Source organism: Bactrocera dorsalis, chromosome 2, assembly GCF_023373825.1.
Source record: "Bactrocera dorsalis isolate Fly_Bdor chromosome 2, ASM2337382v1, whole genome shotgun sequence".
NCBI lineage: Eukaryota > Metazoa > Arthropoda > Insecta > Diptera > Tephritidae > Bactrocera > Bactrocera dorsalis.
Window position 1 is genome coordinate 16640 of NC_064304.1, and position 12282 is coordinate 28921.

Sequence of the window (12282 nt, forward strand, 5' to 3'; positions counted from 1 at the left end):
AAATTTAAATGGTGCAAAAAAAACTTAAAACGCATGAAAAGCATTAAATAAATGCATGAAGTGAACCAACCTTTTTAGAGGCATCATTTAAAACATCGCCGAAATTTTTAATAAACTATTTATAAGTTTATTTTCATACAAAAAAACTTATCTTTTAAAAACTATCATATTATCTATGACTAATTTTTAAGGTTTAACAAAATGAATTACCTTAAGTAATTAATACTATTTATGGTATTGATAATTTAAAAGTAACATGTGGTCATATTTTGTATAACTACGCTCTTATAAGTTAATATAATATTTACTTAAAGAATTATATTTATAATTAAACATTTTCGTAAAAAAAATTTTGTTAGCCATTTGTTCTTTAACCTAATTAAAACTAATACAGTTTTCATTATACTTAAAAAAAGTTCTTAACTAAAACTGTATTCCGTAGGCCATCCCGAAAAAAAACATAACCACTTCACTTGGGTAGTTTGTATTGGTGGAAAGGCTGCCTGTAGATAATACACATGTGGCAAAAAAATGGTTTTGAATTAATAAAAAAAGATATTTTAAATTTTTATAATGCACACATTTATGTATGCATAAGAACAATAGCATTAAAGGGGCTATACCAGTGTGACACTTTCAAAAAACCGGTTTTTATTATTTTTTTTTATAGTTGAAACTGAGTATTCTATAGTATATTATTTACCATACAATAACCTACGATCTTCTTGATTGGTTGAAAATTGTCAATTTGCCATTAAAAAAACGACAACTGTTTACATAAAAAAAAGACACTTTTTTCGGAACCTCCGAAGACAGCACATAATTTCGTTATTTTTAAATATTTTTGTAAAAAAAAACTTCAAATATAGCCGAAAATGTACCTTATTCTGTCCAAAGAACTTCGAAATATTCGATGGAGTATTTAAAAAAAAAAAAAACACGAAATTCGCCTAACTTTCCACTCGTAACACTGGTATAGCTCTTTAAATATTTGATGAATGTTATATATATATAAATTCACCCAAGTATTATTAAAATATCTAACATATATTCCAAAATAAATTCATACCTTGCTAATTCTCGTTCCGATGGGAATTTGTAGAAGGATTCAGCTCCTGCGCATCTACATACACATGATTTCGGCATTCTTCTGTAAACACAAACTTATTAAAAACTTCAACATATTTCTGATATATTTATAGACCTTACCTTTATCTTGCTTTTCAGCAAAAACACTTATACAAAATATATATATTATAAAATACACACTAAATATAATAATAATAATAAACAATAAATCACTTTGTAATTGATATTTTTCTAATTGTCACTTTGTATACATATGTCAAACGACAAATTACCACCCAGGATTGTATCCTACTGCATGCAAAAATATAGAAATACTTGAAGCGTGTTTTAAAATTGCACACAAAAAAACAACTGATTTAACATTAAACAACAAGTAATATCCCAATAAAATTGAACAGATACTCAAAGTAATTCAATATAATCACTTAAATAACGTAAACACTTGCATTATTTAATATATTTTAAAGTGGTGATGATCAAAATTTAAAATTTATATGTAGCTCAAATGCTAACACAACACCCTGATTACCATGAAAGTAGCAAAAAAAGTGTTACACAAAACCCTAAGATTTGATAGAGGTGAGTATAAGTATGTAAACAAAGCAAAGGTTGTCTACTGTATATACTGAGATACTGAGCATCTTTCTCTTTGACACCATGTCTGAAATCCCACGTGATCTGTCAAATACTAATGCATGAAAATCCTAACCTCAAAAAAATCACCCGGGGGCCTATTCTGTAACTCGATTCGAAAAAAAATGTACTCGAATTCGCATTTTGTATATTCTGTAATTCGATTTTCGGATTTTCAAGCCAATTTTCGGATAAAATATTCGATAGCTTTTGAGTTGTAGAAAACAAAAACGAAAATTGTACGTATTTATTCTGGCACAGGGTGGTACAACTTTCGTATAATTATAAATTAGATCCGAATTTCGAATAGAATACATTTTCGAATCGAGTTACAGAATAGGGCCCCCGTTATTACCCTACGAAAGTGTACTAAAAAAATTTCCTTTATTTTCGTGCGAGTGGGACAAATATTGCCGACACCAAATTTTCCCACGCTCGGAGGAATTTTCCCACGATGTAACATATGGCTTACACACTCGCTCACTTATAATCGGAGCAACATGCCGATTGCAGCGCAGCAGACGTCAAAGTGTGCAGAATTCACATAACGTAATTAAAAGAAGCAACCGAAAAACTTTTTTCTATGAAATAAAACTCTCTATATAAACCCTTTTTATATGATTACGACTGCTACACCATACATATAGATACGTTTTTTTAGAGTTCGAGGTTTTTATGCTGACAGCAGAGAATGTATAATCATATTGCACATACATTCATTCATACATATGTACATATGTATGTATTAAATTCTCTGCTGCATTCCCTGCGTCGTTCATTTGTCCGCTCGTACAATTCTTCTTTGCTGTCGTTCGTTTAGTTCGTTGCTTCATCGCCTTGTGCTTCTCTATTGTGTGTTTCGCGTTGTGTTCTGCATTTTTCATTAATAATTCCATTTGACTTGATTTTAATAATTAACTGACGTGCATATGTTTTAATTCGAGAATATTGAAAATGTGACTGATCAAAATCAAATTGTGTGTTTATTTTTTGCAATTGATCTTATTATTTAAAGTGAATTCCATAGAAAAAGGCTTGGGTAATTGTCAAATGTTTCTCTTCCCTTCCAGCATACACCAGATAGCTCCTATTACGCCTTTCCGATCAAGTATGGTGCACATTAATACATAAGTATGTATGTATTCATGGCCGAGGTAAATGTGTTGCATGAAAGTTTTCACCGCTGTTGAGCCGTTGTACGAGTTCACAAATATTAGTAAACTAAAATATTTGTCTAATTTCGGCTTAAAAGTTAGCAAAATCATGTTTGATAAAAAGTTTAATGTTGGTACTTAAGCCAGGTGCTCACTTGACAACTCATTTAAATGTGTTTTATTTAATTTGTCGATATACATACATATACATATGTCATATTGTATAGCCATCGCCTATTTATTTCCAATTTGAGTACACTTGATGGTTTTTAGTACAAGTAGTAGTTTGCAATTTAATGTGCTTAATATAAATACCAGAATATATATAATTTTGTGGGTCAAGTAAATTGTAGATAATTTACTAAATAATAACATACTAAAACTGAAAAGAGTAAAATGAAAGCCCTTGAAATCTAGGAGGGTTATGAATCGGGTTGTATACATTCTACTATCGAGCATTAATAAGTTTATGGTGATATTAGACGATGTCTTTATATAGTATATGTGTATTATATGTAAGTAATATGATTTATAAACAATTATAAGTACCTGCATAAACTAAGATGTTTTTGTTAAGTGTTGAGAAGTAATATGTCTATAATAAATGCTGAAATCGGTGATAAAAAATATATACCTTCTTGCACAAGACACATATTTGGATGATTAAAATTAACGCAGCTTTAAAGATTCGGAGAACGTATAAACAGAGAGAATGCACAAAATACAATTATATTTGCTCTCCACCAAAACGAAATTCACTGAAAAATATTTATATGAATTAATTTTGATAAAGAGAGGTCTTATATCTCTCCCATTTTAGCAGTTTTCTTTATCATTATCAAATGATTCCAAAAATATGCTTACCCCATTCCGGTTACCGAACCACAACATTTTGTAATCGGACATCATTCAAATCTATTGGCACCATTTATGCTGCACCATGTCCAATCAACTTTACTAGAAAAAAAGCATCTGTATTATCAGAATATATTTCAACATGTGTGTATTCACATTTGAAAATATATCAGAAAAATATGTTAAATATCAAATGATAAAATTTGCTGCACAAATTGAATATAGACTTCAATTTACTACATATACTAATTCATAAAACAAAATGGCAGTTTTGCGGAGAGTTATATATTGACTTAAGCTCCCATTTTTGTATGGATGAATATCTCTACCTTTCGTTTTTGTAAGCTGTTTAAGACCAAACAGGCCGCCCTGCCGGACTGTCTGCTTCACATTACTCTCAGTCTTGCTATACTTGTAAAGCTTTTGCATTTAGTGAATTTACTTTACACATCACAATGTGTCACTTTTTGTTGTTTAATTTTTGTATTAACATTTGTAGTTGGTGCTCAAACATCGCAATCAGTTCGATATGTTGAATATGCTCAGTGCACTGGACATGCTGCAGTTAAAGAGATGACGAGTTGCTTGATTGATTGTTATGCATTGGAGTGGTTTGGGGCATAAGTTGTGAATGAGATAGTGTGTTTAAATTTCGCGAAATATTAAGGCATCAGTTTTTTGACATGGCTTTGAAATTCTTTGCTCAAAAGGCTGTTTGGAAGAGGGATATGGACAAGTAATGCGTTGGAGCACAAAGGTTTCTCTTGCAAGCAAGTTGCGATATGACTATTGTATTTATATTTACTTTTCTCGGAAGAGAGTACACGGTGAATTTTTAATCTATTAAATTTTGAATGTATACGTGAGTGTATGTAATTACAACGTTGCAATATTTTATGTCGGTGCGAATTAAAAAGGCCATTACGGATGTGTAAATTTTGCATTATTTACCAATTCATGAGAAGGATATACATATTTGTGTACATATGACCATGTGCCCATACACATTATTTCCTGTACCATTTCAATAAAATAAGAACTATTTACTATTGCGAAACAACAAGTGCATACACATTAAAAATTTAAACAAATAACAAAATATTTTACTGCAATTACGTTAGTGCCTACATATGTATGTATCTGAAGTGAAATTTATATATTTGAAAGGCATGGAGTAAATAGTGAGATAAAAATATTCAAAATCGAATGCATATGAATTTCAGATCTACAATCTACAACGTGTGGAAAATAAGGCACAAGACAATTTGCATCTGGTTCGACTAGAAATAGAAGCTGCGAAAAAGCAGATAATTACAATTCTGCTACAAATTTTTCCATACAAAAATAACAGATAACTTGCAAAAAAAAAAAAAATAGCTTTTATAGCACTATGATAGCAACGGTGTCTCGTTCAAAATATAATTTATAAATACAAATTGTCAACAGATTTCGTGTGATCCACTAAAATATGATTTTTTTATATAGAAAAAATCGTATTAATAATAAGTTGGAAATTATTGAAAATAATTCGACAACAACAGTAAGAAAATATCAAATATTACTTATGTCGTCCTCCTAACGTTCAAGATTGTCTTGTTTACAACTTCCAATTAGTGCGCGAAATTCGTTAAATCCACAAAATTATCAAAGGAAAGAGACGGCTGTGTCGACAATTAAGCGTACTGCGAGAAATGGTGCTGTTGCAACGTCAACGACTACAAAGGACTTTAAATCGGTTCCAAAGACAGAGGCATCAAGAATTTTTACAACCTTGTCTAAAGCCGCAGCACTCACAATCATTTAATTTGTTTTATTATCGCCAATTACCAATAAATCGTTGCAAAACACCGATAAAATTATGGCCACAGCTGCTGCTGCATTGGGTTCTGGGTGCACACCATCCCTATCAGCTCACCTAATTAGCGGAGTTGTTGGCAGTGGCGTTAAAGTTTCAAATATTGGAGTCATTGATTGTTCACCGAGTTCAACATCTGCTGTTACACTCAATAATAGCAGCCATGATCTTAGCGATAAAGACATAAATAACAGCAAAACGGAAAAACTTCTGGTTCATAGAAATGGTGGCAGCAGCAATAATGACACCGAAACCTATAAGTCATCTGGCAGCAGTGGAAATATTGGCGGAAGATTGAAATTTTTCAAAAGTAAGTAGTGCGCTTTCTGCACTTCATGAAGGATAATATTGATGAATACATATTTTTAGTCAACAATTAATTTTATTTAGAATAATGTACTGAAGTGTCCGGTTTTTATTTCAGATGGAAAAGTCATATTAGAATTGGCGCGTTCTAAAGAAGGTTCAAAGAATGGATGGATATCGGTTCCGAGGAAAGTTTTTCGCACACCGTCAGCCACTTCATCAACAGTTACCCCTACTTTGGCCACATCGATAACATGCTCTAAGAATGAAAGTTTAGCATCTCTAAGCTGTAAGTTTCTGCTGAGTTAAATAACTAATTAAGTCCTAACAAACAAAATTATTTATAGTTTCTGATGACAACAGTTCTATACAATCTTCACCATGGCAACGAGAACACTCTTGGAAACAACAATCTCCTCGCAAAAGCATTTCAAAAGCCATGTCGTTCTATTACCAGCGACCTAAGATCGTTATTTTGACTAAAGCTGCATTTGCCATTGCTCGTAGAAAACATCGAAGGCCATACGACACTAATTTGTGCACTAATGGAAATTTCATTTTAAAAAGTCATGAACAAATGTTAGAAGAAAACCAGAGTTTCAAAGCATTATTGAACCCATCTCATCAACGTGACACAAAACCAATAAATGTTAATAAAGACAGTGATATTAAATGCAAAACATGGAAGGAAGAAATTAAATGTGGGCTAATAAATGAAGAAGATTGTTGCTCAAGTTCATCTACAGCAACGTTAACCGGTTACGATTTTACAGATGAACAAATGGAAGTTAAAACGCCAACTCCGTCATCGATTTCTTTACCACATTCACCCTGTCAAAATGACAAACTATTTGAAAATAAACCCACTGAAGAAGTGCAAATCAGTGCAACAGAAGAAAATAAAATAAACGCTCCAGAAAATATGAATAATGTTGAAAATACTGATTTGATATCAACGATGGATGAGAATGACGGGACAGAACTCACTCTGAATGGCAACACATCAGAAGTACGAAGCGTCAATTCGCAATCAGATAAACTACATTTTCAAGATGCATATGATCAACGTGGTGACGATAAAAGACATAAGAATGGCAAAATCCGACTTAAGTTAAGTACAATTGTCCAAAAGTTGATTGACAGAATGCCTTTACGCCTTGCTCAACTATCAAAGCTAAATCAATCAATAGGGCCTACTAACAGCTTTTGTGGTTCTAGTAATACAATCTCGCAAAAGGTAAGTTAATAAGACGATATTTACAATCCAACATTTTCAATGTTTTAATGCCTATTACATTAGGTTTCACCATCGAATGCGTCAACTGCAACGCGTCTAGTCGAGTATCCACAGCATCATGTATCACCGCGAAAGCGGATCCTCCGCGAATTCGAAAAAGTATCTTTAGAGGATAATTCCAATTCAGCTGGAGGAAAGAGAAGTCGTGCGAAAAATAACGCAACATTATCGTCGTCGTCGCTACATCATAGAACAAAATCGCCCAATAGTCGTAATAATGTCAATGCAAATAGTAACATACCGTCAAAAATAAGCCAATCATGTGGCAACAGCTCAATTCGGTCATCATCAGCTACGTATTCAAAATCTGAGACAACAGAGTCAATATTAACAACTACACCTACACGCCTGTACAGCTCATATAGCATTCATTCATTACTAGGGGGTAATGTCTGTAGTAGCACAATACCGTCTATATCACTTGCAAATACTGGTCCTGGTACAATAACTAACGAAACCACAGTTCTTAGTAGTAAGGGCTATCAAACAAAACAGCAACATGTTTCGCCCCAAACGCATTATAATGATCCGTCTTATTTGCGTTCAATGCTTGCTTCACCCAAATCGCCAGAACAATGTAATATTGGTTGTGGAGGCAAATCACCGTCGACTTCAGCTTCAAAAAAACGTTCTCCACCCTACGTTTCTCCGCACGATTTGCACATTAACAGCGATGCAGGAATGTTAAACAGTAAAACCCGTTATGCCTCCGAACAATCTAGTAATATTGATACCACATCTAACATACTTTCCGGAAGTCATTCTCATTCACATTCACAAAATAAGGGGTTTTATGTGCCGTACATGCCATTATCAAAATATGTACCTCCTACGAGCACGTCAGTGCTCACAGACACAACATCGTCAATATCGTCAAGTTCTTGCGGTCCTCATGAAGCGAGATCACCTCGACATCTATCAGCTTTTAGTAGAACATCTTCACCTGCTTCGATATCATCAGCAATTCTAGTTAACCAATCATCTTCGTGTTCTATTGGCAATAGTAGAGAAAACTCGCCACCAACACCGCAGACAACTTCTGATTCACCGCGCGACACTATATCAAGAACTGTACCAAAAAAGACTGCATCAATTCGTAGGCAATTCGCTTCGCCCAATGTCATTTCATTAAGTATTGCCAACCCCTCGTCAGGTGATCGTCACACTGAAGAAATCTACTCAACTCAGGACCATCAAACTCCTGTTTCTCTTGTTAATACATGCAGTAGTGGGAGTCATCAATTGCTACGTGGATCGCCAAATAATAACACAGTTCCTTCACCACTTCATCACTATTATATGTATTCAGCAGTGGCACCTAATGACAACTCAAATCAAGTTCCACGTAGTTCGCCCGTCTCAACGAGTACATTTTCTATTGGGCATGGAGGAACAAATAGTTCTGCTGGATCATACATTCCATCGGTGTTGCCGACCGCTTATATGAATCCATATTTTGCATTGGCTGCCTTGAGACAACCCCAACTATGGTCACACTATGGTGGCATGTCTTTACCTTTGCATCTGTCATCAGTTGCGGCGACGGCGACGGCTTCACTGAGGCTTTCACCGCCAACCTTTCATTCCTTTGCTTACAATGGAGTTAATGCGGCTATGGCGGCAGTAGTGCAGCAACAACATGTATTGGCTTCATCAGGTTTAATACATGGGCATAGCCAGAACAGCGTATCAGTGGTACCTACCGATCATCCATCTCAAAATGCTTGTGGTGGAAGAAAAGTTTCAGCGGCAACAATGTCTGAGCGAACGATTGATTTAGACGGTGGGGCAATTGCGAATAATGCAACGGGTCTTGACTCGGTTCCAGAAGAAATGTCTAGCAGCAAAAGAGAACATAGTTCAGGTACGTAAATAATTAATCTATTCCTTGTTAGCAAGATACGTGGTACAGTTTTTCATCCAGTTTGTGGTAGAAAACTTGATGAATGTTTTCAGCTTTCTTTATTCAAATGTTTAGTGGTATCAGGCGCGGATCCACGGGGGTGGAACTATGGAGAGTTCATCTACCACATAAATACTTTCTGAGACTGTGTGTATTGAAGAAAGATATTAAAATTACATAATGTTTTTATTATCCAATTTTATTTTAATTACTGTTTCTTAATTTGCAGACGTGCCGCTGAACCTGTCTAAGCATTGAGTGCATTTTCCATTATATAGCTATGTAAGTTCCATACATTTTAGGTAGATGTTAGCTGACTCACATAAAGTATTGTATAGGAGATCGATACATTCATGTAAGGATAATTATATAAAATAATTTTATAGCATGTACTCTTTCACTCATTTAAATCAATTGCGACTAACATCTTTCGACTTGTGCAATAATTTTTGAATGACATAAATATATTTAGATACAAAGAAATTAAAAAATTATATATAAATAATAAATTTCTGCAGAAAAGAAAGGATAGTATATTTATTTACATCAATAATAAATAATATAGACTGTATACACGAGAAATTCATCAGGATTTATAATTGAAGAGGGGATTTAAATGGAATCAACACTATTCACAGAATAAAGGCTGACAGAAGAGTGTTTAATCTTAATTATTGAGAAAAGTTGTTTCTTTCGCTAAAAATTGTCGCTTTCAAAACGAGTAAATTATTATTTTATTGAAGTACTTCACTTTGCTGTTACAACAATTAGTAAACCAATATGGTTACTTTTAATTCACAACTGTAAAGACAAAAACTTACCAAAGTAATAATTATTTTGTTTTCATAAGCTAGAAAATTAAAGCGTGATTTTAACAATTCCCACTAGCGAACGCTCTGCTGTTAGCCTTAAAATAATTATAAAAATACAAATATTTAAATACATATACATACATATATAAAATATTTTACAAAAGTTTTACGATACAAGTCTTTATAATTAAAAAAAAAACTTAAATTCGAAAACATTTTTCGAATAGACATAAAATATTTACACTAAAAACTAAGTAGGTAGATAGGCATACAAATAATCATTAAAAAATTAGAGTGGAATACCATATATGAAAGATTTTAATGTAAAGAATTTATATATACACAGCTTTCCTGTATACAAATTTAAGATAAGAAGATGTGGTCCGAATTCATGGGATTAATCAGCCGAAATGAACAAATATAAAAGCAAATATATTTGCATATATTAATGTACATACATGTGCATACGTTAAATGAATGATTATTGTTTAATAAAAAATATGTATAGTTTTAAAAGCTCCATCTCTTTAGAAAATGACTTATTTCTTTTAAGCACTACCTCGTTTAACGTTCTGGCTTAATAATTTATTTTTTATATATCATTCCTTCATTTTCGAGTTATTATTGAAGATTGTAGTTTTAAAAATAAAAATTAAAATTAAAAACAATACAATACAATAAAATAAACGAATTTTATATACTTTTTATGATTTACAAATAAAAATAGCATGAATACATATAAACATTCGTATTTTGCTTTTGCAAAAAAATATATTTAACTTACTAAAACTGTACAAGGAAAGTAAAAACAATAAAGTAAATGTTATATATAAACATAGTGCCTTTATCACCAACAGTCAATACAAAATGGCAAAAGTATAACACAAAGTTAAATAAAACTGCACAGTACACGACAACTCAAATCAGAATTCACACATTTTAACACACCTATGAGATGTAGTTTTTAATAATGAATGTAAAATAAAAATTATTTATGATAAAATTTAAAATTTAGTAAAAGTTTTAATTGAAGGACTACTAAATAAATTGTAATAAAACAATTTGTTTAAAACCATTAATTTCATTAGATGGGGTTATACTCCTACATACATTACTATTGCAATTGAAAATAAAAGAAAATGTTTGTATGTATAAATCAGGGGAAATATTGTAGGTACTTATACAGGTATTATGGTGGGTATTGTGTATGGGATTATATATTTGATTTTCAGATTATAAGCATGACCACTACCCATGTAACGGTTATGCTAAAAATTACTATCAGTGTAATAAAAACTTAATACGAGCAAGAGTAAAAAGAGTTTTTGTGAGGACAACATGTACTCGGGTCATCTCTTATGCGGATTTTTATATACCTGCTTAACTTTCTACCTTATATATTGGTAAATCTGCAAACATACGAAAAATTGTGTAACAAGGCTTTGTGTTTTTTATTTTTGTTTTTAAATTGGATATTGTATTTTTATGAAGTTTGTATTTAGTTACGTGATTTTAACTGTTTAATATTGCAGCACAGCGTCGTGGCATTGAGTCTACAAGTTTTTGTCATTTTTCGGTGGAAATTGACTCCCATTCGTTCTTCATAGTTACCCATAGTTGCGTTATTGATGTTGGTTTATCATGTATCGGGCTGGAGTGTCTTTGACATCACCCCACAAATTTCTGATGAGATGGGGTTGATATTCAGTTCTCCAAGCCACCACTTTTTCAACATTTCTTATGTATTCGGGGTCATTCTCTCACTGGAACGTCTAAACAGGTGGCTTTTCTTCACATACGCCGACATGGTGTTCTGAAATATTTCGACATCATCAGGAATGTTTTCCTTGATCGAATAAATCTGATTCTCACCTTGCCAAAAAAGGCACGCCGACAACTGTATATCAACATATGTATGTATATATAAAATCGATAAATGTACTCTCCAAACCCGAGAAATTTTAGTTTTAAATTTCCCTTAATTTTTGAACACGCCTCGTTCATGTATATGATACAATTTGTATACTCTGAACAGTTAAGTTGCCACGAAGTTTGTAACACTCGGAAACGTCGAAGACTTCATAAAGAACACGTATGTATAAACACATAGTATAAATGATCAATATGACACGCGCGGATTTAGTCTCTTAGTTTTTGAGATATCGATCTGAATTTTAATTAAGGTTTTTTCTTGTTCTACATGAATATAAATAAAGGTATGATACAACAATAACACAAGTATGATATTATTCAATACCAAGCAGTCTTCGAAGAGAACCTGAATAGCCGAATACACTTATCTATATATTACATTTTTCTTGCACTTTATAAGTATTAAAAGTGAGGAATTGTGCTTCGGGTGACTACAAAACTTCATA

At 32.6% G+C, this 12282-nt stretch overlaps 1 protein-coding gene and 1 long non-coding RNA gene across 10 annotated transcripts; one reads left to right on the plus strand and one right to left on the minus strand.

Moving 5' to 3' along the window:
- Positions 1–215: 215 nt before the first annotated feature.
- LOC105233249 (uncharacterized) lies at positions 216–3881 on the minus strand. Its single transcript, XR_007421721.1, has 4 exons — positions 3741–3881; positions 1210–3634; positions 1070–1150; positions 216–503 (listed from the first exon to the last, which is right to left on the minus strand). It is a non-coding gene; the product is annotated as an uncharacterized LOC105233249 (long non-coding RNA).
- Positions 2622–11223, plus strand: LOC105233250 (protein hairless). 9 transcript variants are annotated; one of them, XM_011215269.4, is made up of 6 exons: positions 2622–2761; positions 4955–5896; positions 6011–6181; positions 6240–7129; positions 7193–9053; positions 9322–11223. In XM_011215269.4, the coding sequence occupies exons 2-6, from the start codon at positions 5590–5592 to the stop codon at positions 9348–9350; spliced, it is 3258 nt and encodes a 1085-aa protein (XP_011213571.1). In that variant the 5' UTR covers positions 2622–2761; positions 4955–5589; the 3' UTR covers positions 9351–11223. The 9 variants fall into 9 exon arrangements, with proteins under 9 accessions (XP_011213571.1, XP_049304309.1, XP_049304307.1 ...); XM_049448352.1 differs by having other exon boundaries at positions 5346–5896; XM_049448350.1 differs by having other exon boundaries at positions 2623–2761; positions 4231–5896.
- Positions 11224–12282: the final 1059 nt, after the last annotated feature.